The sequence below is a fragment of the Heterodontus francisci genome, chromosome 11 (assembly GCF_036365525.1).
Source record: "Heterodontus francisci isolate sHetFra1 chromosome 11, sHetFra1.hap1, whole genome shotgun sequence".
In the NCBI taxonomy this organism is placed as follows: Eukaryota; Metazoa; Chordata; class Chondrichthyes; order Heterodontiformes; family Heterodontidae; genus Heterodontus; species Heterodontus francisci.
Window position 1 is genome coordinate 51289053 of NC_090381.1, and position 27594 is coordinate 51316646.

Here is a 27594-nt window from a genome sequence, read left to right on the forward strand (position 1 = left end):
AAAATGCTAGAATCTATTCTTAGGGATATGCTGACAGGGCACTTAGAAAATCAACATGACTGGCAGAGGCAGTACAGTTTTATGAAAGGGAAATCATGTTTGACAAATATATTGAGGTTTTTTTTAAAGGTTCTTTCTGGCAGGGCAGATAAGGGGGAAAATTGTATTTGGATGTTCAAAAAAAGTATTCAATAAAGTGCCACACAAGAGGTCATAACATAAAATTAGGATTCATGGGATTGGGGGTAATATATGCAAAGATTGAGGATCGGTTAATGGACAAAAATAGAGAGTAGGAATAGACAGGGTGCAATTACTGTGGTATCACAAGGATCAGTGCTTGGACCTCAGCTATTTACAATCTATATCAAGGACTTAGATGAGGGGACAGAGTGTAAAGTAACCAAGTTTGATACAAAGTTAGGTAGGAAAGTAAGCTGTGAGGAGGGCAGAGAGACTGCAAAGGATATAGGCAGATTAAGTGAGTGGACAAGATCATGGCAAATGAATGTGAAGATATCCACTTTGATAGGAAAAATATAAAAGCAGAATTTTTTTTAAAAGGTTAAAGACTAGGAAATGTTGCTATTCAGGAGGGACCTAGATGTTCCTTTACACAAAAGACTGAAAAAGTTAACATGCAGGTAGAGCAAGAAATTAAGAAAGCTGATGGGATGTTCACCTTTATTACAAAAAGGGACTGGAGTACAAGAGTAAAGAAATCTTACTCTAATTATATACGGCCTTGGTGAGACCATAATGGAGGACAGTGTACAGTTTCAGTCTTTTTACCTAAGGAATGATAAAGTTGATAGAGGGAAATGCAACAAAAAGGTTCGCTAGACTGATTCCTGGGATCAGGAGAATGCCCTATAAGGAGATTAAGTTTAGGAGAATGAGAGGTGATCACATTGAAACATATAGAATTCTTAAGGGGCTCAATAAGATTAATGCTGGGAGGATGTTTACCTTGGCTGCAGAATCTAGAACCAGGGGTCACAGTCTCAGAATGAGGGGCAAGCCATTTAGGACTGAGTTGAGAAAAGATTGCTTCAAAGGGTTGTGCATCTTCAGAATTCTCTATCCCAGCGAGCTATGAATGCTCAGTCGTTGAATATATTCAAGACAGAGATCCATAGATTTTTGGATATGAAGGGCATCAAGGAATATGGGGATCGTGTAGGAAGGTGGAGTGAAGGTAAAAGATCAGCCATGATCACAATGAATGATGGAGCAGACTCGAAAGGCTGAATGGCCTACTCCTATTTCTGATGTTCTTATTAAAATTGTAGAGTTTTATCGAGGAGTTCCCTTTAATTGCAAATGGTCACGTGTAAATTTGGCACTGCGAATTTGACATGTAAGTGAGGTTAATCATTTCTGAAGTTGGGCCAATGCCTTCTCTGCTGCTGCTTGCTGATAAAGACTTTAGAAATAGTTACTGCATCAGAACAGCAGTAATCAGGAAATCCTGGTTGATTGCAAGCTCAAAGTAAATCTCCAAAATTCAAATTAAAGTCTGTTTAAAGCAAGGGGGGGTGGGGGGGGAACAATTATTCACTATAAAAGTTTGAAAGCTGCCCCAACAAAAACCAAACAATGCCTTCTTCAAATGGCCTTTGAATTTTTTTTAGAATTTCCCTCAAGGCTGTTATGATAAAACAATTAAAAGCACCAATAAACAAACTTTACTAAAATTTTAAGACTATTCTTTTGGAATAAGCAAGTGAACTTCCCAATTTTTTTTTTAAAATGAGTTCCTCACTTGAATATAAATCGAGTCAACTTTTAAAGGATCAGATGCGGCACAAGTCAGACTACTTGATTTTAAGTGTGAAATCAAAGGAATTGCTGGATCATGACAGACAATCCACTAGCCTTCCTCTATACAGATACTAGGAATTCTGACAGATCAACGATACAATGTTGGGATCTGTGTCTTTGATTTCCTGAAGGAAGACTGAATCATGATGCCTATGGTAGGATCAAAACATCCAACAAGACGAATATATGACTCAGTTCCAGGCATGGAGGTGCATTGGTTTGAGGCAGGTAAAGTATATTCAGCTCTTACTCCTTAACCTTGTTTGCATATTATGTACGTAGTCTCCATATACCCTTGTCTAAATTGCAGGCAATGCCAGTTCTATTATGGGTCTCAGCTAAGCTAAAAAAAAAAGACACTCCAATAAACAGCTATAAACAACAGATACCTACTTAACTGAATTAAGTCATATTCATTTTGGATTAGTTTGTTGTTAGATGATAAGGGCTTGGTGTTGAAATGAAGAGCATACCATTGATGCAGGCTCTATTTTAGAGTCCATGAATACAAGAAAGAACTGGATACTGCTAGCTTTTTTTTTAAAAAAAAAGAGGCAGGAGAATTGGGATGTTCTCCATCTGTTGCAGGGCATCATAAGCATGCACTTTTTGAATGTATTTACAATGTCACTATAAATTGTGCCAAAACAATTTTTGCTGACATTTGTTTGGAGTAGCAGGATTAAGACTTAATACATCTCCGTTCCAGAGGTCTTTTGTAAAGTGCAGTTGAAAGCAATACAACTAAAGTACATAAAAAGTATTCAGCTTCTTTTAAGCAGAGTAATTTTGCGTTGGATATCAGAAAGACTCTCGACGGCTCTTCAATGAGCCATTGTGCCCTCTCAGCTGCTGTAAAAGATCCCATGGCACTATTTGTGAAAGATGGACAGGTTGCACATGAACCGGAATGGGACTAACATCCTTGCGTGGAGGTTTGCTAGTGCTGTTGGTGGGGGCGGGGGGGGGGGGGGGGGGTGGTTTAAACTAATTCGGCAGGGGGGTGGGATACAGAGTGGAGGTACAGTAGGCGGTGATGCACAGCCAAACAAAGAGGAGAAACTAAGTCAGTGCAAATATAGACCTGTTAAGGCACAAGTGAATAATGCAAGGCTGGATTGCATCTAGTTCAACGTAAGGAGTCTTACAAGTAAGGCAGATGAATTTAGGGCATTGATTAACACATGTGAATATGATATTATTTCTATCACAGAGACATGGCGGATCACTGGCAACTTAATATTCCAGGGTATAGAAGCTTCAGGCATGACCAGAGGTGAAGGGGGGGGGGGAAGAGAAAGAGAGGGGATGTAAGAGAGGAGGTGGCATTGCACTGTTGATCAAGGAGTCAATTATTGCAGTAAGGAGGGATGATATCTTAGAATGTTCCTCAAATGAGGCCATGTGAATAGAACTTCAAATCAAAAAGGGGGCAATCACTTTGCTGGGAGTGTACTCCAGGCCTCCAAACAAACAGTCAGGGAGAGGTAGAGGAGCAAACATGTAGGCAAATCTCAGAGAGGTGCAAAAATAATATGGTAACATCCACAATATTAACTGGGATGGTTTTGGTGCAAAAGGCTTAAAGGGGGCAGAATTCCAGGAGAGCTTTTTAAAGCCAGCACATAGAAAGTCCTACAAGAGAAGGGGCAGTACTGGAACGAAGCCAGAGAAGTGGTAGAAGTGTCAGTGGGGTAGCATTCTGGGGATAGTGACCATAACGCTACGATTTAAGGTAATTATGGAAAAGGACAAAGGTGGACTGGAAATAAAGGCACTGAATTGAAGAGTGGGGGGGGGGGGGGGGGGGGGAAGATGGTGGCCGATTTCAATATGATAAAACAGGATCTGGCCAAAGTGGACTGAGAGCAGCTACTTGTAGGAAAGTCTACATCAGACCAGTGGAAGTCATTCAGAAAAGAAATGGTGAAAGTTCAGGGCCAACAAGTTCCCATAAAGGTGAAGGGTAGGACCAAGAAGTCCAGGGATCCCTGCATGTCAAGGGATATAGAGGATTGGATAAGGAAGCAAACAAAAAAAAGATTTATGGAAGATTCAGAGGGCTGAAAACAGCAGAGGCTCTAGAGGAGTATAGAAAGTGCAGGGGGGGGGTACTTAAAAAAGTAATTAGGAGAGAAGAGGGGGCATGAAAAAACACTGGCGGGCAAGATAAAGGAAAATCCCAAGGCGTTTTATAAGTATATTAAGGGCAAGAGGATAACTAGGACCCATTAAGAACCAAAGTGTCAAATGTGTGTGGAGCTGGAGGACATAGGTGAGGTTTTAAATGATTACTTTTCATCTGTGTTCTTTATGGAGAAGGACGATGTCGGTGTAGAAATCAGGGAGGGGTACACTGAAAGGGAGGAGGTATTAGCAGTTTTAGTGGTCTTAAAAGTGGCCAAATCCTCAGGCCCAGATGGGATGCCTCACCTAGCAGCCTGGGATACAAGGGAGGAGATTGCAGGGGCTCTGACACAAATTTTCAAATCCTCTCTGGCCACAGGAGAAGTGCCAGAGGACTGGAGGACAGCGAATGTGGTACCATTATTCAAGAAGGGTAGCAGGGATAAACCAGATAATTACAGGCTAGTGAGTCAATCAGTGGTTGGGAAACTATTGGAAAATATTCTGAGCAACAGGATTAATCTCCACTTGGAGGGGCAGGGATTAATCAAGGATAGTCAGCATGGCTTTGTCAGGGGGAGATCATGTCTAACAAATTTGATTGAATATTTCGAGGTGACTAGTGTGTAGATGAGGGTAAAGCAGTTAATGTAGTCTACATGGACTTCAGTAAGGCTTTTGATAAGGTCCCGCATGGGAAATTGGTCAAAAAGGTAAGAGCCCATGGGATCCAGGGTAATTTGGTAAATTGAGTCCAAAATTGGCTTGGTGGCAGGAGACAGGGTGATGGTCGAGGGTTGTTTTTACGATTGGAAGCATATGGCCAGTGGTATACCACAGGGATCGTTGCTGGGACCCTTGCTGTTTTTAGTGTAGATTAATGATTCAGACGTGAATATAGGAGGTATGATCAGTAAGTTCACAGATGACACGAAAATTGGTGGTGTCGTAAATAGTGAGGAGGATAGCCTTAGATTACAGGACGATATAGATGGGCTGGTAAGCTGGACGGAGTTGTGGCAAATGGAACTTAATCCGGAGAAGTGTGAGGTGATGCATTTTGGGAGGACTAACAAGGCAAGGGAATATACAATGGATGGTAGGACCCTAGGAAGTACAGAGGGTCAGAGGGACCTTGGTGTACTTGTCCATAGATCACTGAAGGCAGCAGCACAGTAGATAAGGTGGTGAGGAAGGCATATGGGATACTTACCTTTATTAGCCAAGGCACAGAATATAAAACCAGTGAGCTTATGATGGAGCTGTATAAAATGCTAGTTGGGCCACAGCTGGAGTACTGTGTACAGTTCTGGTCGCCATATTATAGGAAGGATGTGATTGCACTGGGGAGGGTGCAGAGGAGATTTACCAGGATGTTGCCTTGACTGGAGCATTTCAGCTATGAAGGGAGACTGAAAAGGCTAGGGTTGTTTTCCTTAGAGCAGAGAAGGCTGACTGGGGGGAACCTGATTGAGGTATACAAAATTATGATGGGCATAGACAGGAAGAAACTTTTTCCCTTAGCGGAGGTATCAATAACCAGGGGGCATAGATTCAAGGTAAGCAGCAGGAGGTTTAGAGGGTATTTGAGGAAAAATGTTTTCACCCAGAGGGTGGTTGGAACCTGGAACACACTGCCTGAAGAGGTGGTAGAGGCAGGAACCCTCACACTATTTTAGCATTTAGATGAGCACTTGAAACACTATAGCACACCAGGCGATGGGCCAAGTGCTGGAAAATGGGATTAGAATAGATAGGTGCTTGATGGCTGGCATGGTCACGATGGGCCAAAGTGCCTGTTTATGTGCTGTATAACTCTATGACTATGATAAGCCAACTTCTTCCAGTCACCTGGCCAGCATTTATTCCTCAACGAACAACCAGAACAGATGACCTGGTCATTTATTTCACTGCTGTTTGAGGGAGCTTGCTGTGCGTGAACTGGCTTCCAAATTTCCTAAATGACAGCAGTGACTACATTTCAAAAATACTTTATTCGCTGTAAAGTGCTTTGGCCATTAAGAGGTCATGAAAGGCACTATAATGAAGTCAAGTCGTCACGGTGCAGCCACTCTTTAAATGTTGAGCATGTATAAATATTAAGTGATCAAAACAAATTAGAATCTAAGATTTTTTGTTAAATTGCTGGTGGAATGCTTTAAATGACTAAAATATCCACACACTATTTTTGTAGGCTAACGTCTTGCTAGAAGGTGTGGCAGTCAGCAGTTATGAATGAAGTTCAACAGATAATATTTCCAAGGGATTCAGCAATCTGGTTTTGGTAGGTGGTGTGTATGATGTGTGATGATCCAGTTAATTGGGTAACTGATAATGTCTACTTTTTTTGCATTTTAAGCTTCCGAACCCTGGCATTTTTACTAACAACTTTTTCTAACTGCAAAAACAATTCTGTGGCTGTAACATATAGGGGGTGAACTCATATGGTGCAATATTGGCAATCAAATATATAACAGCATATCATCTCATTTGTGCCTCATAAGCCAACAGTTTTTTCTCTGATCGCAACACTAATTAAACGAAATGTTTTTGTAGTGCATTGTCAGATGGCGTAGCCAGGATTATAACTTGATATATAGGATGAAAAGAGATTATACATCTACCATCTGTGAAAGTCTGTGTCAATCAGCATATAAACTATATGCATCAGCTCAAAACTATAGAGAGCATGTACAATTTGAGGATTATTTGAGATTCCCACCAGTCTCTTACTTTAAAAAAAATCTGATGCTCCTACTGTACAATATATTCCTGAATCTCTAACCTGTGTGGTATTTTCATGCAAATCACAACACCCCTTCAAGATGATAAAAGCATTAGTTCCATTATCATGTTGACCCATCATGCAGACTCAACTTTTAATTTCAGTCTTAGACAGAGCCTTAGGCTAATAGCTGTTTCAATTTTCCAAAATGAGCTTTAGTGGTTTTGCTCAGAATGAAGGAGTGGGAGCTAAAGCCAGCTATGAGAAATGAAATGAGTTACTGACATACTAGCAGCCAGGATATACTATCCAGAATATTCCCAAGAGGAGGGTTCAAACTTCTCAGCAATTTGCGAGCCAGTAAAGTGAACTTACAAAATGTTGTTGAATGTTTCTAAGGGACTATACTCATCTTTTCTGTGGAAAGGCAAATGCTTAGTAACCAACTTCAAGTCCATTTCCGTGTACTCTTATTTTATTACAAGGAATAATAACTAGTTCAAAGTGTATTTTAACTGTAGGAAAATCTTGCAGCATAGAAGAAAGTAATGAACAAGAATGTGCAAGTAAGGAGATAAGGTTCAATGGCTGCAAAATTCAGATGCACAGTGTACGTTTTTTCGGCATGATGGGTGCAATGTTGTGTCCAAAATGAGGTCCAAAGCAAACACAAACACCTCTGCTTTTGGCCATGCCAGATGCCAATTTTGGTGAGAGCATCAGCATGCGCACAGGGAGCATCTTCTGGAAGTATGCAGCATATGTGGATCGTGACAATCAGCATGCAACACAGATTTAGGAACATAGGAGTAGGAGTAGGCCATTCAGCCCTTCGAGCCTGCTCCGCCATTCTAGATTATGGCTGATCATCTATCGCAACACCATATTCCTACACTATCCCCATATCCCTTATGTCATTAGCAACCAGATATATATTAGTCTCCGTCTTGAACTTACTCAGTGGCTGAGCTTTCACCACCCACTGGGACAGAGAATTCCAAAGATTCACAACCCTCTGAGTGAAGAAGTTCCTCCTCATCTCAGTCCTAAATGGCTTGCCCTTTATTCTGAGATTGCCTCTCCTATTTCTAGACCCCACAACCAAGGGAAACAACCTTTCTACATCTACCCTGTCTATCCCTTTAAGAATTTTCAGGTCAGCGTTACAATTTTGGAGCTCAATGATCCAGCTAATGACTTCTTTTAACCTACACAGCTGAAGAAGTGTTCAGCAGCAAAAAAGGCCACCCCCTCCCTCGTGCTATTTCAAGGGATCATCAATAACTTTCAGGTTGGTCGCTGACCTCTTTCTGCATTTGTAGAAGTGTTTGGGGGTTTCCCAAGTTGTTCAATGTTGCTGAAGACTACAGAGAGTGGTGTAGAACATGAGGAACTTTGTCTTAACTTCGAGGAATCTGCACAACCCACTTGCTCCCAGACATGAGTGTAGTAGTTTGCATCCTCCACAGCCTACAGCATGACAAGGAGAATGAGCAGAGGCTACACAAAGCCAAAAAAGGGAACAGAAGGAGCCAGAGAAGGGCCCTAGGCAGAAGGTTCTATCTGTTTAAGGAGCAATTCTCCTACTGCAATCTCAGCAAGGAAAAGCTTGTTAGATGTTTCAACTTCACTAAATAGATCCTCACAGAAATCTGCCATCTGCTGCAGCCACAAGCGCAGCCTCAGAGCAGGGAGAGGATGGAATTGCCAAGTGGCTGTGAAGTTGACTTTGGCCTTGAACGTTTATGCATCTGCCTCCTTCCAGATTGAAACAGGCGATATTTGCAACATCTACCAGTTTGCCATCCACTGTTACATAAGGGAGGCCACTAAGGTTCTGAATTCCAAAAGAGCCGAATATATTTCATTCTACCTTACCAGAGAGAAGCAGGCAGAGCACACTCTGGTTTCAGGAGCATTGCAGGCTTCCCCAATGGTGCAGGGTACCATTTACTGTTGCATGTTGCTTTGAAGACAGTGCATGCCAATTCTGACATGTACTGCAACCAGAAGGGATTCCACTCCCTCAGTGTCTAGCTGGTGTGTAATCATATGCAGCCAATCATGCAGGTCAAATGCCTGGCAGCAGGCATGACACCTTCATTCTGCATTAATCCTCTGTACGATCTGCACTGGAAATACCACGACAAACCAGAGGGTGGCGAGTGGGTGATGAGGGCTATCTACTGATCACATGGTTCATGACTCCGTTGAGCAACTCACTCACATAACAAAAGCCATGTTTCCAAACAAAATGTGATCCAACAGATTCAGGAGATTTAGAAATCTAAAGAAAAAAAAAAAATGAAGTCAAGGCAATAGAGCAGTTTAGCAATCTGGGTAAAGACAAGCCGAATGAGACTGGAAGGGACAGAATGGTAACAGAACATCAGCGAATAAGGTCCATGCAAAAAATAGTTAAAAGAATTAAATTATAGGCTCTTTATCTGAATGCTGGAGGTAGATAAACTAGTAGCATAAATAGACATAAATGGTTTAAATCTGATCGCCATTTCAAAGACATGGTTACAAGCTGACTAAGGTCAGAAAATAAATATTCTAGGGTACACCACGTTTCAAAAAAAGGACAGACAGAATTGAAAAGGAGCAGCCACCTTGATAGTAAAGGATGTTATAAGGACAATAGTGAGAAAGGATCTTGGCTCAGCAGATCAGGAAGTAGAATCAGTATAGGTGGAAATTAGGAACAAGGCAGTCACCCGAGCCATTTTCCGCTTCGTCTGGGGATCTAAAATGGACCGGGTCCGGAGGGACACGATGTTCAAATCTCTGGACAAGGGCGGGAAAAATGTACCCAACGCGGCCCTCATCCTGATGACCACCTTCGTGTGCGGCTGCATCAAGCTGTGTGTAGATTCCCCAGTACGCAAACTCCAAGTGTCACTACGTGCTGAGGTTCTATCTGTCCCCGGTGTTGCGAAGGATGGGCCTGGTCACATTGCCGCGGAACGCTCCCTGCAGTTGCGCGGTGCCGTACCACCTATCCTTCGTGGAGCAGCTTCTGCGGGAAAACACCTTTGACCACCGGTCCATCAGGCAGTGGTCTGCACGGAATGTCCTCAAGGCCCTACGGGAAAAGGAAACGGTGGATCCTGTCGGATGGTTCCCCGAGCAGACCGTCAAAGTCATTTGGCGGAATGCCTCATCACCAGAACTTTCAAACAAGCACCAAGACGTAGCTTGGCTGGTGGTGAGAAGGGCCCTCCCCGTCAGATCCTTCATGCACACCCGAAGTCTGGCCCCCTCCGCACAGTGCCCCCGCGTTGGCTGTGGTGGGGAAGAGACGGTCGCACACCTCCTCCTGGAATGTGCCTTTGCAAAGCAGGTGTGGAAAGAGATGCAGTGGTTTTTGTCAAGGTTCATCCCAAGCAGCTCTGTAACACAGGAGTCTGTGCTCTAAGGGCTGTTCCCAGGGACGCACACCGAGACAAACATCAACTGCTGCTGGAGGACTATCAATTCGGTGAAAGACGCCCTTTGGTCTGCCCGAAACTTGCTGGTCTTCCAGCGCAAAGACTTGTCCACCACCGAATGTTGCAGACTGGCACATTCCATGGTCCAGGACTACGTGCTGAGGGACGCACTAAAGGTTGGGGCAGCCGCAGCAAAGGCTCAATGGGGAAAGACCACAGTGTAAGCTTCCCCCACCAAGCTGGACTGAGGGGCTGGATCAATGGGAAACCCCTCGAACTGTATCGTTAATATTCTCAATTGCTGTAAATGTAAAACTGTAATTGACATGACAATTGTGAAACGGAAGGGTTGGGAAGAAACTCATGACAGTATTGAAGGAAACTGATCTCCCTTGCAATGTTTGTATTTTTTGGTGCTGTTTGGAAACTGTTTGGCAATGTAATTTTTACAGATTTTTATGAATAAAGTATATTTTGGAAATAAAAAAAAAACAAGGGTTAGAAAAACACTGGTGGGAGCAGTTGATAGGCCCCCTAACAGTAGTTATACCAATGGACAGAGCATTAAGCAGGAAATAATTGGAGCTTATAACAATGGCAACATAACAATTGTGAGGGACTTGAATCTTCATATAGACTGGACAAATCCAATTGGCAAAGGTAGTCTGGAAGATGAATTTGTAGAAAGCTTTCACAACAGTTTCTGGAGCAATACATTGTGGAACCAACTAGAGATAAAACTATCTTAGATCTAGTATTGTGCAATAAGGCAGTTTTAACTGCAACCTTATAGTAAAATATCCTCTGTGGAAAACAGTGATAATAGAATTGAATTTCATATTAATGTTTGAAAGTGACATACTCCAGTCACAAACAAAAATCTTAAACTTTCCAAAATTTCCTATATTCTAGAATGGTCCCAGCAGATTAGAAGTTAGCAAATATAACTCCGCTATTCAAGAAAGGAAGGAGAAAACAGGGAACTACAGGCCAGTTAGTTTGGCCTGCATCATCGGACAATTGCTGAAATCTGTTGATAAAGAAATCTTAACACCTTTAGAAAATCATAATATATCCAGACAAAGTCAACATAGATTTCCAAAGGGAAATAGTAATAGTTTATTAGAATTTTTTTGAGGATGTAACTAATAGGGTAGGTAAAGGGGGACCAGTAGATGATGTCGACAACATGTCTCTATTTTCAGCAATACTCAAGTTCTGTACTACCAAATGACTAGATGTAGTATACTTGGATTGCCAAAAGGCATTCTATAAGGTGCCACACAAATGATTAATACGCAATACAAGGGCTCATGGAGTTGGGGGTAATGTGTTAGCATGGATGGAGGATTGGTCAACAGACAGGAAGCAGAGAGTAGCGACGAATGGGGCATATAAGTTGGTAGGCAGTAACTAGGAGCGCCACAAGGTTTAGTGCTAGGGTCTCAGCTATTTACAATCCACATTAATGACTCAGATGAAGAAACCAAGAGTAATGTATCTGAGTTTGCCGATGATACAAAGTTGGGTAGGAATGTAAACTGTGAGAAGGACACAAAGGCTGGAAAGAGACATTGACAGGTTATGTGAGTGGGCAACAAGATGGCAGATCGAGTACATAATGTGGGGAAGTGCGAGGTTATTCATTTTAGTAGTAAGAATAGAAAACAGAAAATTTTATCAAAAGCAGAAATGTTTAATATGTTGTTGAGAGACTTGAGCATATTTGTACAAGGAATACAGAAAGCTAGCAAGTATAGCAAGCAGTTAGGAAAGCAAATGGCATGTTGGCCTTTATTGCAAGGGGATTGGAGTACAAGAACAAGGAAGGCTTGCTACAATTGTATAGGACTTTGGTGAGACCACACCTGGAATACGGTGTGCATTTTGGTCTCCATATCTAAGGAAGGATATACTTGCCCAGGTGATGGTATAGCAAAGGTTCAGTAGTTTGGTCCCTGGCATGAGAGGGTTTTCTTATGATGAGCAGCTGAGTAAATTGGACCTATACTCTCTGGAGTTGAGAAGAATGGAGAAATAAATCTCATTGAAACATACAAGATTTTGAAGGGGCTTCACAGGGTAGACACAGAGGTGGTTTCTCCTGGCTGAGGAAATCTAGAACAAAAGGGGCATAGAATCAGGATAAGGGATTGATCATTTACAAAGCAGATGAGAAATTTCTTCACTCAGAGGTTTGTGAATCTTTGGAATTCTCTATCCCATGGCTGAGTATATTAAAGATGGAGATGGATAGATTTTTGATCTCTTGGGTAACTAAAATATATCTGGAGTGGGCAGGAAATGGAGTTGAAGTAGAAAAACAGCCATGATTGAACTGAATGGCAGAGTAGGCTTAAGGAGCCGAGTGGTCTACACCTGCTCCTATTATGTTTTGCTCACACCATTGGGGGTCTGCAACAACACGTCTGCTTTCTTGGACTGCTTTGTAGTAGCCCTGCAATACACAGAGTAGGAGTTAAGGTTTGTTGTGGTCTGCTCCTGGCAGTCTTCCATCTCGTGAGACAATGGTTTGCGCGGTGGTCAATTCTGTTAAACATTGCCTGGGGTGCCTTAAGAGCCTCAGTCTGGCATGGCAGTCTCCCACACTTCTTGTAGATGAAGGCAGTAAGCTAAGAAAATGTAAGTTTCACTAGCTTCTGTTTTCTCTGGGCTCTCTTCGCAGTCAGCTAAGCTTTCCGTTTCTCCTCGCTTCTTCCGATGCCTCTCTGAACTGTCAGCCTCCAGTGGTCTGGCTGACATCTCCCAGTTGTTAGTGTTGACGTACACCACCTTTATATCTCACTTGCTGGTCCTTGTAGTGGAGATATGGACATCCAGCAGGTTGTGACCCAGTGGCCAGTTCAAAGTAAAGTTTTTGGGTATATGGCAGTCATCCATCTGATGAAAGAGGCCAAGCCACCACAGACTTTGTTGACTCATTAATAAGTGTATGTTGATGGAATTAGCATGCTCCAGGACCTTGGAGTTGGTGACCTTGTCCTTCCAAGAAATGTAGAGGATATGTCTGAGACAGCGAAGGTGTAAACTGTTCAGCTTTTCTTCCTGCTTGGCATATGTTCAGTTCTCACTATTGTAGAGGATTGCACTGAGGACACAGGCTTGGGAGACTCTCAGTTTGGCGTTATCAGGTTGTTGTTGTTCCACACACTCTTATTCAGCTTGGACAAAACAGCTGCTGCTTGGTGATTGTGGAGCCTGGATAGGCAAAGCCATCAACAACCTCCAGTTTCACAATCAATGCCAATTGACTGCCATACTACCATATCCTGGACCATGACATTCATCTTCCTGATGGTCAAACCAAACTCTTTACAGGCATGAGAGGGTCTGTCCATTTGCCACTGAAAGTGTTCCCCTGTATGGAATGCAAATGTGGCATCATCGATGTAGAGCATGTCTCTGATGAGAACTTGGCACACTTTATCTTGGATCTCGGTCAGGCAAGGCTGAACAGATTTCCATTGATTCGGTTATGTAAAGTAGACACTCCAAAAATGAGCTGAAGGCATACAACACTAGCCAAGAGAATATGCCAAAGGATGTCAGTGCCAGTATGCAACCCTGTTTGACCCCATTGCAGATCTCGAAAGGTTCTGAAGTTGCCTCGTCAAAGCTGATTTTATCCCTCACGTTGTCATAGGAGATCTCACTGAGCAGCTTTGGCGGGCAGACAATTTTCTTCTGCTCTGCTCACATGATCAAATGCCTTGATGAAGGAAATATGCAGCAGTCTCCTTTTCTCATGTCATTTCTCTTGCATCTGCCAGACTGAAGATCTGCCGATTGTGGATCTTCCAGTTCTGAAACCATACAGGGATTCGGGATAAATGCATTCAGCCAAAATCTGCAGTCTGACAAGGACATCACGGGCAAATACTTTTACCATGACGCTCAACAGGGAGATAACTTGAAAATTGTTGTAATCACTGGTCGCCCTTGTTCATGTGCATGTCACAATCTGTCTCTGCCGAAGGGAGGGAGCAGTGCCTCAGGATATGGGTGAGACAGAAGTTTGTGGAGATGTTGCAGGAGTGCCAGTTTCCCAGGTTTGATGACTTTGGGTGGTACAGCATCGTCACATCGAACTTTGTCAGTGGCTTTGCTAAGCTCCTCCCCTGTGGATACAGTATCTAGCTCTTCCATGACTGGCAAGCTCTCTATGGTGTCTAGAGTATTCTCGGTGACTGTTTTCCCTGGAATATAACTCAAGGTAGTGTTCCACCTATCTCTCCATCTGTTTATTGCATTTGGTGATGCCCTCCCCTGCCTTTGTTTTCAATGGAGCAGTTTTCTTTATTGATGGATCGGTTGCCTTTTTGATCCCATCATGCATGCCCCCCAACTTTCCGTGTGTCAAAGGACATCTGGATATTCTGGCAAAGTTGTAAGCAGTAGTCAGTGGCCCAGTGCCTGGCGGTCTTGGGCTTTACTTCAGGCAACTTTTAGTGCAGAGTCTTCTCAAGGATCTTGCATAATTATTGAAAGCAGATCACTTGACTTCAATGACAGGTTCCATTACAGTGATGTTAGCCTCGAACCAGTCAGCGTTTTCCATTCTTGCTTGCCATGTGTTCAGAGTACGGTATTGCAAAAAAGGTCTCTAAGAATGTTCCATTTCACTTCCACACTTTGGGTGGGAATGCTGAAGAGCGCTTGGTCAATGGAGTTGAGGAACTGTTGGTTCTTATCTGGGTAGGCAGTATGGTTGATATCGATACAAGGCTGGCCTTTCTCCTTTGGATGGAAAAGCTTCAAGGGTTGCATCCTAACCCTGGTGCACACCAGACAGTGATTTATGTTGCAGTCAACGCTATGGTAGCTGCATGTGTTGAGCGAATCACATCTGTGCTAATCAGGTCCAGCTGATGGCAATGTCCTGATCTTGGATGTCCCCAGAATACCTTGCAGCATGGTTTGTTCTGGGAAAAAAAAGTGTTAGTTACACAATACTCATGGTAGCAGCAAAGCTCAAGTAGTCTCTGTCCATTTCATTTCATCTTCCCATCTTGTGATATCCAAGGTAGGTGGGCCACATCTCATGATCCCACTCTGGTGTTGAAATCCCCCAGTAGGTAAAGATGTTCTGTCTTAGCAAATTCTGTATCAGAATTCCTATTATGCTGCACAACCATGCCAACATGAGGGTACAGCCGTTGCCACCACCTGCACAGCGACCAGGTGAAGAGGAAGGGGGAGGAAGAAACCAATACAGCCCCTTTCCAACCAAGCTGTCCATGGTCAATTCATCCGACTGCGGTACCAGTGAATGCAACTGCTTTTTCCCAATTCACCAACAGTCCCTTACCTATCATCTAATCATCAACATCCTCTTGGACGCAATGATAAAATAAAAGCTACCACAAAACAAACATTCCAAACCCAAATAAGAAGTCAAACATTGCCATATTGAGTATAAATGCAATTTAATCACCCTTGTGCACCCACTCAGAGACTGTTGGCTTTGTCCCTTTGCCGAACCTAATGTTCCGAAGCAGTGCTACCTCAGTGGCTGCAGCGTGGCTGGTGGAAGGCTGCTAACTTTCAGAGAGACTGAAGATGGCCTTTGGCTCTAGAAGGTTCAGCTTTGGACAGTATCACTTCAGCAAAAGTGGTAGCAGATTGGGCTGGCTGGCAACAGCAAAAATACTTGAGCAGTAGCAGTATGCAGTCATCCTGAGAGAGGACAACAGGTTTGTGCTCCACAGTTCCACTGCCCCAGGCAACAACTCAGCAATCCCAGTAATGTGTTGAGAGAAGATTGTTGGACTGCTGGGAGACCCTGCAAGCCCCTCTGAACACGAGCATCCGCAGCTATGATGGCAGCAGTCTGAGTTTCCAACGTCCAGACAAATGGTAGCATCTGCTTGTGCTGCATTGGAAGCAGAGACATCCACCAGACACTGCGTCACAGCTGGGTCCAAAAGTCTTCTCATGGAGTTAGCGACCACTTCCATGCTGGAGAGGATGGACTCCAGGCCCGGTGCAAAGCCCTGTGCCAAGCTGTTGCCAGATTCCTCCTTGTAGGGGGTAGACAGGTATGCAGAGAAGTTGAGGCCACAATCATATCAGCCATGATTGTATCAAATAGCGGAGCAGGCTAGAGGGGCCGAATGGCCTACACCTGCTCCTAATTCATATGCTTGTCGACATTGACCACAGATTTTCTGGCAGGCCTGCCAATGCACCAAGCGTTTCAATGAGCACAGATATCAGCCTTCTTCTGTAGGCTGCTCCACTGACGTCTTTATCTGCATCCGCTTTACAACTCAGGTGCAATCGCACCCTCCAGTGAGCTGGCACTTGTGCTACCCCTGTTTGCAGTATTGGCTGCAGCCCACTCATGACTGATGTCTCAGCACAAGTAGATCCCATTTCTAAGATATCCTCCAAAGCAAATTTTCTCAAACTTTTTGCTACTGAAGCCCCGCTCCCATGTTTTAAAAATTCCACAGACCTCCTGGAACAAAATACACACAAGTATTATTTTCTGTATACAAATTATTTATACAGTTAAACATATACATTAATGTGAAACTTGATAGAATTGTTTCTTAGCACCAGCAAGAGATGGAGGTTTCTTCAACAAGTACATCATGGTCAACGCTCATCCTGGCTCAGTACTTTGTTTTCATTGATGTGCAAAGCTAGATTTTCAGCAATGACAAGTGGGTTATACTAAATGAACCAACACTTTCAGTGTTGCATTCAGTTGCACCATAGCTAACAGGATCTTGCTTCATGAAATGTCTGCAGCCATGCACTTTCCAGCAGAGGTCACTGGATGGCAATCAGAATCGAGAATCCTGGCTGTCTCTATTTTCCCTTCCAACAGTTGAAAAAAAAACATACCACTGTTTGACTCAGGACAACTAACTGAGCACAGCCCCGGGATCTAACCAGGATACTCCTGTGCAGCCACCACATTAAACCAATGTGTTTACCTCATGATTTATCAGCACATGTATTACACAACACACATAAAAGGATGCCTTGCCAAGCATAACTTTGCTTAGACGTTCACAACAGACCAGCTCTGATTTTTGTTACTAAAAGTATGCAAAACAATGTCTAAACTACACACACACCCTATGAAAGTAAGTGAATTCTAAGACATTTATATGAATTTTCCCATCAAGCCAGAAGCCCCTGCATCACTTCTGGCATCGTGTGTAGCAGTAGTTACGCAGTCTTTATCCCCTACATATATTTTATATGTAGTCAACTGTATTTGATGGACACTCCTCCCTGTAAATGCAAACTCAATGAAAGCTGCTGATATTAACTAGTCAGGCGACTGTGAAAGAAAAAACCCAATAAGGGGGAACTGGGATGCGAGGAGGAGATTTGGGTAAGAGCACAGTGTTATCTTCAATGGTTTCAGCACAGCTGCTGACCAAGGCCTCAGTTCTGACCACTCTAATGATGGTGACCACTATCTCTCTCCAGGGGGTTAAGGACATGCAGCTGTGCCTGTCCCAAGCAAGTTAGGTGCTGCTGCCTCTGATTATGCACCATCTTGTCTTGGAAGAGAAGTGTCAGTGAGTATGTTATAATGTTAATGGTTAATAGCTGGCAGTGTGGGCAAGCTGTAAGATGTGGGCATGAGGCCTGCAGCAGTGCCAAGGGTGAGCTGAAGCTATGAATGATGTGGTGTATATGGTCTTCCAAAAGGCATTTGATAAAGTGCCACATAATAGATGTGCCAGCAAAGTTGAAGCCCATGGAATAAAAGAGACAGTGACAGGATGGATACAATGCCCATCCCCAATTGCCCTTGAAAAAAACAGTAGCTTGCTAGGCCATTTCAGAGGGCAGCTAAGAGTCAAACACATTGCTGTGGGTCTGGAATCACATGTAGGCCAGACCAGGTAAGGACAGCAGATTTGCTTCCCTAAAAAAGGACATTACTGAACCAGATGGGTTTTTTTGTGTCAATCGATGATAGTAATGGTGCCATGAAACTGAGATTAGCTTTCAATTCCAGATTTTTATTAATTGAATTTAAATTCCACCAGCTGCTGTGGTGAGATTTGAACTGGTGCCCAGAGGGCATGAGCCTGGGCCTCTGAATTACTAGTCCAGTGACATTACCACTACGCCCATGTCTCCCCTTCTGTGACAGGGGACAGGAGTAGTGGTTTCAGACTGGAGGAAGGTATACAGTGGGATTCCCCAGGGCTCAGTACTAGGACCATTGCTTTTCCTGATATGTATTAATGATCTAGTTGGGTGGACAGGGCAAAATTTCAAAATTTGCAAAACTTGTAAGTATTGTTAACTGTGAGGAGGATAGTGATGGGCTTCAAGGAGGACATAGACAGGCTGGTGGAATGAATGAACATGTAGCAGATGAAACAATGCAGAGAAGTGTGAAGTGGTACATTTTGGTGGAAAAATAAAGGACAAAATTCTGAAGGGGTTGCAGGAGCAGAGAGCCTTGGGTATACATGTGTACAAATCATTGAAGGTGGCAGGACAGGTTAAGAAAGCGGTTAAAAAGGCAGACAGGAACCAGGGCTTTATAAATAGAGGCATATAGAAAATAAATGCAACACACAAGAAGCTCAACACCATCCAGGGTAAAGCAGCCTGCTTGATTGGCACCCCATCTATAAACATTCACTCCTCCACCACCAACGCACAGTGGCAGCAGTGTGTACCATCTACAAGATGCACTGCAGCAATGCACCAAGGCTCCTGAGACAGCATCTTCCAAACCCGCGACCTCTACCAACCAGGACAAGGGCAGCAGATGCATGGGAACACCATCACCTGCAAGTTCCCCTCCAAGTTACACACCATCCTGATCTGGAACTATATCGTTTTTCCTTCACTGTCGCTGGGTCAAAATCCTGGAACTCCCTTCCTAACAGCATTGTGGGTTTACCTACCCCAAATGGACTGCAGCAGTTCAAGAAGGCAGCTCACCACCACCTTCTCAAGGGCAATTAGGGTGGGCAATAAATGCTGGCCTGGCCAGCGACACCCAATCCCATGAGTTAATAAAAAAAAAGTTATGAACCTTCATAAAACTCTGGTTCGTCCTCAACTGGAGTATTGTGTTCCATTCTGAGCACTGCAATTTAGAAAGGATGCAAAGGCTTTAGAGAGGGTGCAGAAAAGATTTACAAAAATGGTTCCAGGGATGAGGGACTGCAGTCATGTAGATAAATTGGAGAAGCTGGGGTTGTTTTCCTTAGAGAAGGTGGAGAGTAGATTTGATAGAAGTGCTCAAAATCATGAGGTCTAGACAGTAGATAGGGAGAAACTGTTCCCATTGGTAGAGGATAGCAAATCAGAGGACACTGATTTAAAGGTGATTGGTAAAAGAACCAACGATACTAAGTAAAACTTTAAGCAGCAAATGGTTAGGATCTAGAATGCACTGCCTGAGTGTGGCGGAGGCAGATATAAAATCAAGTTTATCCAACTGCTTTTTGAAAGGCATGGGTAAAGAAAAAATTCACAGGGCTACAGGGAAAGGGCGGGGAGTGGGACTAGTTGAGTTGATCTTGTAGTGAGATGGCACAGACCCAAAAGGTCGAATGGCCTCCTTCCGTGCTGTATGATTCTGCGTTACGTATGAATCATGGTCAATGGAGATTGTTGGTGGATGAGTGATAACGTCCTGTGCATTCAGCAATGTGTGAGGCTGGTGGGGCAGTTGCAGATGCATTCATTTATGTTGACCACTTGTGCATGGTCACTGAACTTCTTGTGGCACTGCCTACAGGTCTTCGGAGCTAGACACTTGACATTGACAGCCATAGCTATATGGTCCTACTGCCTTCGCAGAGTGCCTGGAGGTCCGCCTGGCTCCCCGTGGATACTCCTGCTCTCCACCTCTTGCACCAAGGCCTCCAGTGCAGAGTCAGATAATCTTGGAGCGCAATCTCTGCCATTGTGTCTTTCACTTTTACAATGTCTTCCAGCACCTGCTCCAGCCAAATGTACCTCCCCTTTAAAAGGAGGTGCAGGCTGGCTTTAAATAGTACAGACCAGCGTTTCATGGTTTTGCATCTCCTACTTAGGCATGCAGCCACTGGTTACATTTAGCCATTTAAATGAGTAGGCAGTACAAAGTTTGTGTACTGCCTGCACTGGAAGCAATGGGCATGCAATATTTCATCACAACCCCCAAGCCCATTTTCCCGATTTATCCTATCTCGCAGCCTATGTCTCCTTGGGCTAAAACATCACGATCATAAAAGCTGTGGGTCAAAATGACTTAATTGTTACTGATAGCATTACGATGGAGGTGAGAGGAGTGCACTGCCTTTTCTAATTCCACTTCTCCACAGGTCACAACATACACTTAAATATTTACCCAGATGCCGATGCGATCAATCATATAGTCTGTTCTTTATCCCAGAATAAACTACACCAACCAGGTTTCTTTAACAACAAAACTATCGGTTTATTATAAAACAAAATCTTAACCAGTAAAGAAGCAAAGCATGAACACAGATTGAAATATGAAAGTTCCCTTTTTACCTTACACACATCACACACATTAACCAAAATAGAGATTTTCTCTTTAGAGTTCTGCTTCAAAAAAAGAATGCTTTTGCCAAATACTTGCTAATTCTTGAAGAAAAAAAAAGAGATGGAAGATGTCAGTTGTCCCTTTTTTTGGGACTGGCGTCCAGGGGTACAGTGACAGATCACTGGGATCCTTTTCTGGTGCAATTCGCTCAGGCAGAGTCGAGGATTTATCCAGTAGGTTATTCCAGCGTCTCAGGAGAAATGTGGCAACAGGGATTTCAAGCAGGCCTTTCAAGAGGAATGCAGCATCAATTTCTTATACTTGCTTCTAACAGCTTCTCAAAGAGATGGAAAAACTGACAGGCTTTTCAAAGAGTTGGAAAAGGCTGAGTTGGGGGTTTGCACTTGGCAGGTTCAATTTTATAAACTCCTTTTCAAAACATTTTCCATACTCCAACTACCTGTCCAAAGCAAAAGACTCAAGTTCCTGACCCTTATAAATCTTGACCTGTCACTTCTCCGTAAACATCTTCCCCAGTTCAAAAAGTCCCTGCTGGGTACTTATCTGAAGACAGGTGACTTCCAGTAAGGTTGTTTACAAACCAAGTCCAAAAGGCCTTCCGATGACCTCTTTAAAAAAAAAACAAAGTCCAGCATTTATAAAGTCTTCACAATTTAAATACAAGGCCTCAAAAGAAAATACTTGAAAATATAGAAGCAGCATCATAACAATAGCATGTCTTGCGATTTATCTCCAGTTTTCTTTTAGGAGCTCCCACATCCAAAAAGTGACCTGCTTTCAGCCTCTATTACAACTCTCCAAAGAGATATGCAAGTGTATGCCTGAATGACAATAGGGCAGTAATAGTAGGGTTTTTTAACTATCCTAATATTAACTGGGCCTTTATAGCTACTCCAGGCGCTGCTCCACAAACTAACAACTACCTCTAGGCACTTACCCATTGTCTCTCGAGACAAGGAGGCCAAAGAAGAAGAATATTAACAGATTGTTTTAGTGTGAAAGGAATGGAGGGAGCAGAATTCTTGAGGTGCATTTAGGAGAAATTTTTTGGCCAGTCGGCAGCAAGTCCAACAAGAGAGGGGGCAGTTTTAGACTTACTTTTAGGAAATTGAGCTGAGCAGGTGGAAGGAGTTGTAGTGGGAAAACATTTTGGTGGTAGTGATAATAATTGTCAGTTTTAACATAATTATGGAAAAAGACAAGGACAGAACAGGAGTTAGAGTTCACAATTGGGGCAAGGCTAATTTCACTAAGCCGAGAAGTGATTTTGCAAAAATGGACTGGAAGCAGCTACTTGAAGGTAAATCAGTGTCAGAGCAGTGAGAAGCATTCAAAAGGGGAGATTCAAGGGGTTCCGAGTAAACGTGTTCCCACAAAGTAAAGGGTGGGATGGCCAAATCTAGAGCCCCATGGATGTCAAGGAGCTTACAGGGTAAGATAAGGCTGAAAAGAAAAGCTTATGTCTGACACAGAAAACTCAATACTACAGAAAGTAGAGAGGAGTATAGAAAGTGGAGGGGTGAAATCAAAAAGGAAATTAAGAAAGCTAAGAGAGGGCATGAAAAAATATTGGCAAGCAAAATCAAGGTGAACCCAAAGATGTTTTATCAATACATTCAGAGTAAGAGGATAACCAAGGAGAGAGTAAGGCCCATAAAAGGTCAAAAAGGTAACCTGTAGGGCCAGAAGATGTTGGTATGTTCTTAATGAATACTTTGCATCTGTCTTTACAAAAGAGGGGAACGATGCAGGTATTGTAGTTAAGGAAGAGGGGTGTGAAGTATCAGATGTGATAAACATAGGGAGAGGAAGTATTAATGGGATTAGCATCCTTGAAAGTTGATAAATCACCAGAGCCAGATGAAATGTACCTCTGTTTAAAAAGGGAGCGAGGGATAGCCTGAATAATTACAGGCCAGTCAGTCTAACCTCAGTAGTGGACAAATCATTGGAATCAATTCTGAGAGACAGCATAAACTGTCACATAGAAGGGCACAGATCAAAATCAAAGATAGTCAGCATGGATTTGTTAAGGGAAGATCTTGTCTGACAAACTTGATTTAATTTTTTTTGAAGGAGGAACAAGGAAGATTGATGAGGGTAGTGCAGTTGATGTGGTCGACATGTATTTTAGCAAGACTTTTGACAAGGTCCCACATGGCAGGCTGCTTAAAAAATATAAAAGCCCATGGGATCCATTGAAATGTAGCAGGTGAATACAAAATTGGTTCAGTGGCAGGAAGCAAAGAGTAATTATTGTCAGGGTTTTTGCAACTGGAGGGCTGTTTCCTGTGACATTCTGCAGGGCTCAGTACTGGGTCCCCTGCTTTTTGTAGTATATATTAATGATTTGGAAATAAATGTAGGGGGCATGATTAAGAAGTTTGCATACAACACAAAGATTGGCCTGTGGTAGATAGATATTGAGGAGGATAGTTGCAGGTTGCAGGAAGATATTGATGGTATGGTCAAGTGGGCAGAAAAGTGGCAAATGGAATTCAACCCAGAGAAATGCGAGGTGATACATTTGGGGAAGTCAAACAAGGCAAAGGAACACACGATTAATGGGAGAATACTGAAAGGTGTAGAGGAAGTGAGGGACCTTGGAATGAATGTTCACAGATCCCTGAAAAGTAGGAGAACAGGTCGATAAGGTGTTTAAGGCAGCATATGGAATCCTTTCCTTTATTAGCCGAGGTATAGAATATAAGAGCAGGGAGGTTACGCAAGAACTGTATAAATCATAGGTTAGGCCACAACTTGAATACGGTGTGCAGTTTCGGTCACATTATTACAGAAAGGATGTAATTGCACTGGAGAGGGTACAGAGGAGATTTATGAGGATGTTGCCGGGACTGGAAAAATGCAGCAATGAGGAAAGGCTGGTGTTGTTCTCCTTGGAACACAGAAGGGTGAGGGGAGATCTGATTGAAAATGTACAAAATTTGAGGGGCCTGGATATCAGAGAGGTCAGTGACTAGGGGGCATAGATTTAAAGTGACTGGCAGGAAGATTAGAGGGGAGACGAGGAAAGTGTTTTTCACCCAGAGGGCGATAGGGTCAGGAACTCACTGCCTGAAAGAGTAGTAGTATAGGCAGAAACCCTCAACTCATTTAAAAGGCGTCTGGATATGCAACTCAAGTGCCATAACCTGCAGGGCTACGGACCAAATGCTGGAAGGTGGGATTAGATTATGTGGCTCATCTTTTGGCCGGCGCAGACATGATGGGGCAAGTGGCCTCTTTCTGTGCCATAAACTATGATTCTATGATTCGCATTTATATTTTACCTTCCTCCTCGCAGAGGTCTATTTAGCTCCTATCCATAATGGCAAGGTTGAAATTGAAAGCTTGCCATATGGGGATCACAGTTACACAGTGCTCAGGGGCTCCAACAGACTAATGGTAATACTGCACTTTCTGGTTTATACTCCCTATACTTAAAAAAAAATAAGCTGAACAGCTGCTGAGACTCTTACATTGTTCAAGAATGTGACAAATCAACCCAATAGGATCTATTCACACCTACCTGTGTAAAAGCAAAGTCAGATAACATATCAACGTATTTAAGATGAGAAGTACTTGGAAAATTTAGTAAGCTGAATGATTACATTACTATTTTCTGTACAATAGTAAAACTGGATAATAAGGATGTGCAACCGTATTTAAAAATGATTAGCAATTTATCTCTGGCTTCCATAATCAGTAACCTCTCAATGGCTGAGGATATTACTTACAGATCAACCAGCTTAGAACTTTGAGAGTCTTATGAACATTTCAAATTGCTCAGCCCACCAGTGGCCAGAAAGTATGCCTGTCCTTCAGTGGCAAGACCTATTGTGTAATCCACAACTCTTCAGCATTCTAAAGTCTGCCAAACATTTTTCCATGAAGTCAGTGCCACGTGCTGATTGTGGCTTTTAGTGCCATTGTTTAAATTCTTTTGATTTCGTAAAACACTACATAGCATATGACAGATTTGCAAAGAATCAAACAAAATTCCTGCAATCATATCATTCTATTAAGATCAGTGAAAAATAACTTAGGCTTCAACAAATCTAGTGTAGTGGGTTTTAAGAATGCTGTTACATTTCATGCTGAAGCTATGGATGCTATTGAGTGGTCTGCAGGATGAGTCAGGAATGTTATTTGGGAGTTCTGGTTGCCAATACAACCAGAATCAGAATGGGGATTCAGATGTGACTATAGTTTCCAAACCCATGGAAGAAACACAGCCCTTAAAGCTCAGTACTAGGAATAAAATATGGGAAGAAAAACCAGACACAAAGACACTTCAAACAAATACTGTTTGGCTTGATGATGGCGAAACCATTACAAGATTTACAAGAGCGATCTAAGGGCATTAAGTTATCAGCATAGTTCTGATAGAGATTTGCTAGGATAAAGTTTAGTGAGATGGTATGCTTAGAATTAGAGAAACAGCAATTGCTAGATCTTGCAGCACAGGCATACCTTTCTACCAGTTAAATTCATTTACTGTAATTAAGAGTTTGAAAAATCAGTTTATGCTGCTCTCAATTTACTTTCAATAGGTAGCATACACTTTCCTTGCTTAACCATAAGGAGGGAGCATAAAGGTGTTCCTGTAGCATTTATGAACACAGGAGCAGACCATTCAGCCCATCAAGCCTGCACCCCCATTCAATTAGATCATGGCTGATCATCTACCTCAACGCCACTTTCCCACACCATCCCCATATCCCTTGATATTTTTAGTATCCAGATATCCATCGAATTCTGTCTTGAACATGCTCAATGACTGAGCTTCCACAGCCCTCTGGGGTACAGAATTCTAAACTCACCCTCCGAGTGAAGAAATTCTTCCTCATCTGAGTCTTAAATGGCCTACCCCTTATTCTGAGACTATGTCCCATGGTTCTAGACTCACCAGCCAGAGGAAACATGCAATCTACAACCACCCTGTCATACACGGTAAGAATTTTGTAAGTTTCAATGAGATCACCTCTCATTCTTCGAAACATCTAGAGAATACAGGTCCAGTTTCCTCAATTTCTCCTCATAAGACAATCCCACCATCCCAGGGATCAGTCTGGTGAACCTCTGTTGATTTGATTTTCTGATTTGTTTAGACTCAAAAGAAAAAAATTTAAAGTATTTTGTTACGGAAGCTGGTACCCTTGGTGGCAAATTTTCCCCATTTATACATTGGAATGAATTCACCAAAAAAATGAAACAACTGCACATTCATTTGTGTCCCTTTCATTCTACTTCAACTTGCTTGAGGGAATCAACCAATTCATGACCAGAATAAAAATCAGTAAAATGCCAATTACCATTCCAGCCATTTACGTTTGCCTACTATTTCACTTTTCCCCTGGAGAGAATCAGCAAAGTCCCCTGCTGACAAGCGTTTTGGTGCCTCCAACAACACGGTCATCAGGTTGTCTAAGCAAGTAAGGTGCATTTGAAGGTAAGCAAAGAATTAAGCAAATGGAACAGTGCTTGACTGAAACATCATGACATTTCCAGTACAAATGTTACCCCAATTAGATTGAAAAAAATTTGTTCTGGTATTAGTTTACTCTGTTTACTGCGCTCTTCCACTTCATCTAAGCATCATATTTTCAATATTAAAAAAATGGATATTAATGCTAGTAAAATGTTGGAAATAAAAGAGTAGGAGGGGAAGTTTTCATGTACACAAAAGGTTTCTTGAAATATGCATTTTTTCCCCACACTGCATCTTTCACAAAAACACTTTAATGTTTATAGGCAGCAATGCTTCTCCCTTCCTTACTTTCAACAATGGTTTCCTCTTTTGTCCTTAATTTTAATAAGGATCCAAGAATACATTGAGATACAATGGTCACAAATGTAATTCGTACTTACTACTTGAAGACATCTTGCTGGAATCAGATCTGTAAACAAATGACAGCAAAGGAAAATTAAGTACTATGTACTTTACGATTGTAAAAAAAGAACACTTTCTAAAACATACACTACCAGTGGGGGAAAGAAGCAAAGCTTTAACAAATTTAGTATACTGGGTTTCGAAGTTTTTACCACATGCATGGCTGAGGCCTGAAAGTTTCCAATTCCATACATTCAGTGGTTTGTGGGAGTCCCAGGAATATGGTGCAAGACAGTTTTGGTTTCAGAATACTAATTTCAGATAGACTTCAATTTCTATCTTATGACCAGTTGCAATAAAGTTTTGTTTACGTACTAAATGTATTGTTATTGCAGGATATAAAAGTCAACATAAAATGCCTAATTTGTCACTTGCAAATGATATGTTGAATGTCACAACTTCTGCTGGTACTGATCTGCATGGTTTGATAGTGAGCTATTACCCATGCACTATTTTAAAAGTGGTAAATTAGGGCAAACTATATTCAAAGTACAGGAAATCAAATTGAGAAATAAAATTACAAGTTAAAATATGAGAAAATAGGCCTGCAAGGCTAGAATTCTTTTTAAAATTAAAAGGAATGTAAGGATCAACAAAGAGCATTGCAATTTATCTGGCCAGTGCCAGTTTTTGTAATACTAGCACATTACAGCATCTGAAACTGTGACTTGGAAATCTGTGAACTGGAATTACTATGAAATCAAACCAGTAATGGATTTATCAACTTACTATAGTTGAGCAATAATCCTAAACATACTTTTTTTCTGAAACAGGAGTGTTTTTTTTAAAGAAAACACACTTTACCGATGAAATATTAATGGCTTATCTTCCATGTACAACTCCAACTTGATTATGGCTCTAGCAGCTTTGCATGAATAGCGGTGTAAAAAAAATTAATAAGGATGACAATCCTGCTTATATTACATAAAAGTGGTCTGACAATTTGAGATATTTGTTACATCCCTGCTGGATTAAAGAGGAATTCTTCAAATTGTAAATAACTGATTTGCAACCTCATCACTCCAAGCTTAAGCAAGTTAGGACAATTATTTTTTTCCGA

The 27594-nt window shown here is 42.3% G+C and overlaps 1 protein-coding gene across 1 annotated transcript in view; it reads right to left on the bottom strand.

Annotated features, from left to right (window-relative positions):
- LOC137374871 (protein FAM124B) overlaps window positions 1–27594 on the bottom strand; it is a 48986-nt gene that overhangs the window by 18192 nt on the left and 3200 nt on the right. The window contains exon 2 of the mRNA XM_068041438.1: window positions 26513–26541. Within this exon, the coding sequence (XP_067897539.1) occupies window positions 26513–26541 (29 nt within the window). The remainder of the gene's footprint in view (window positions 1–26512; window positions 26542–27594) is intronic.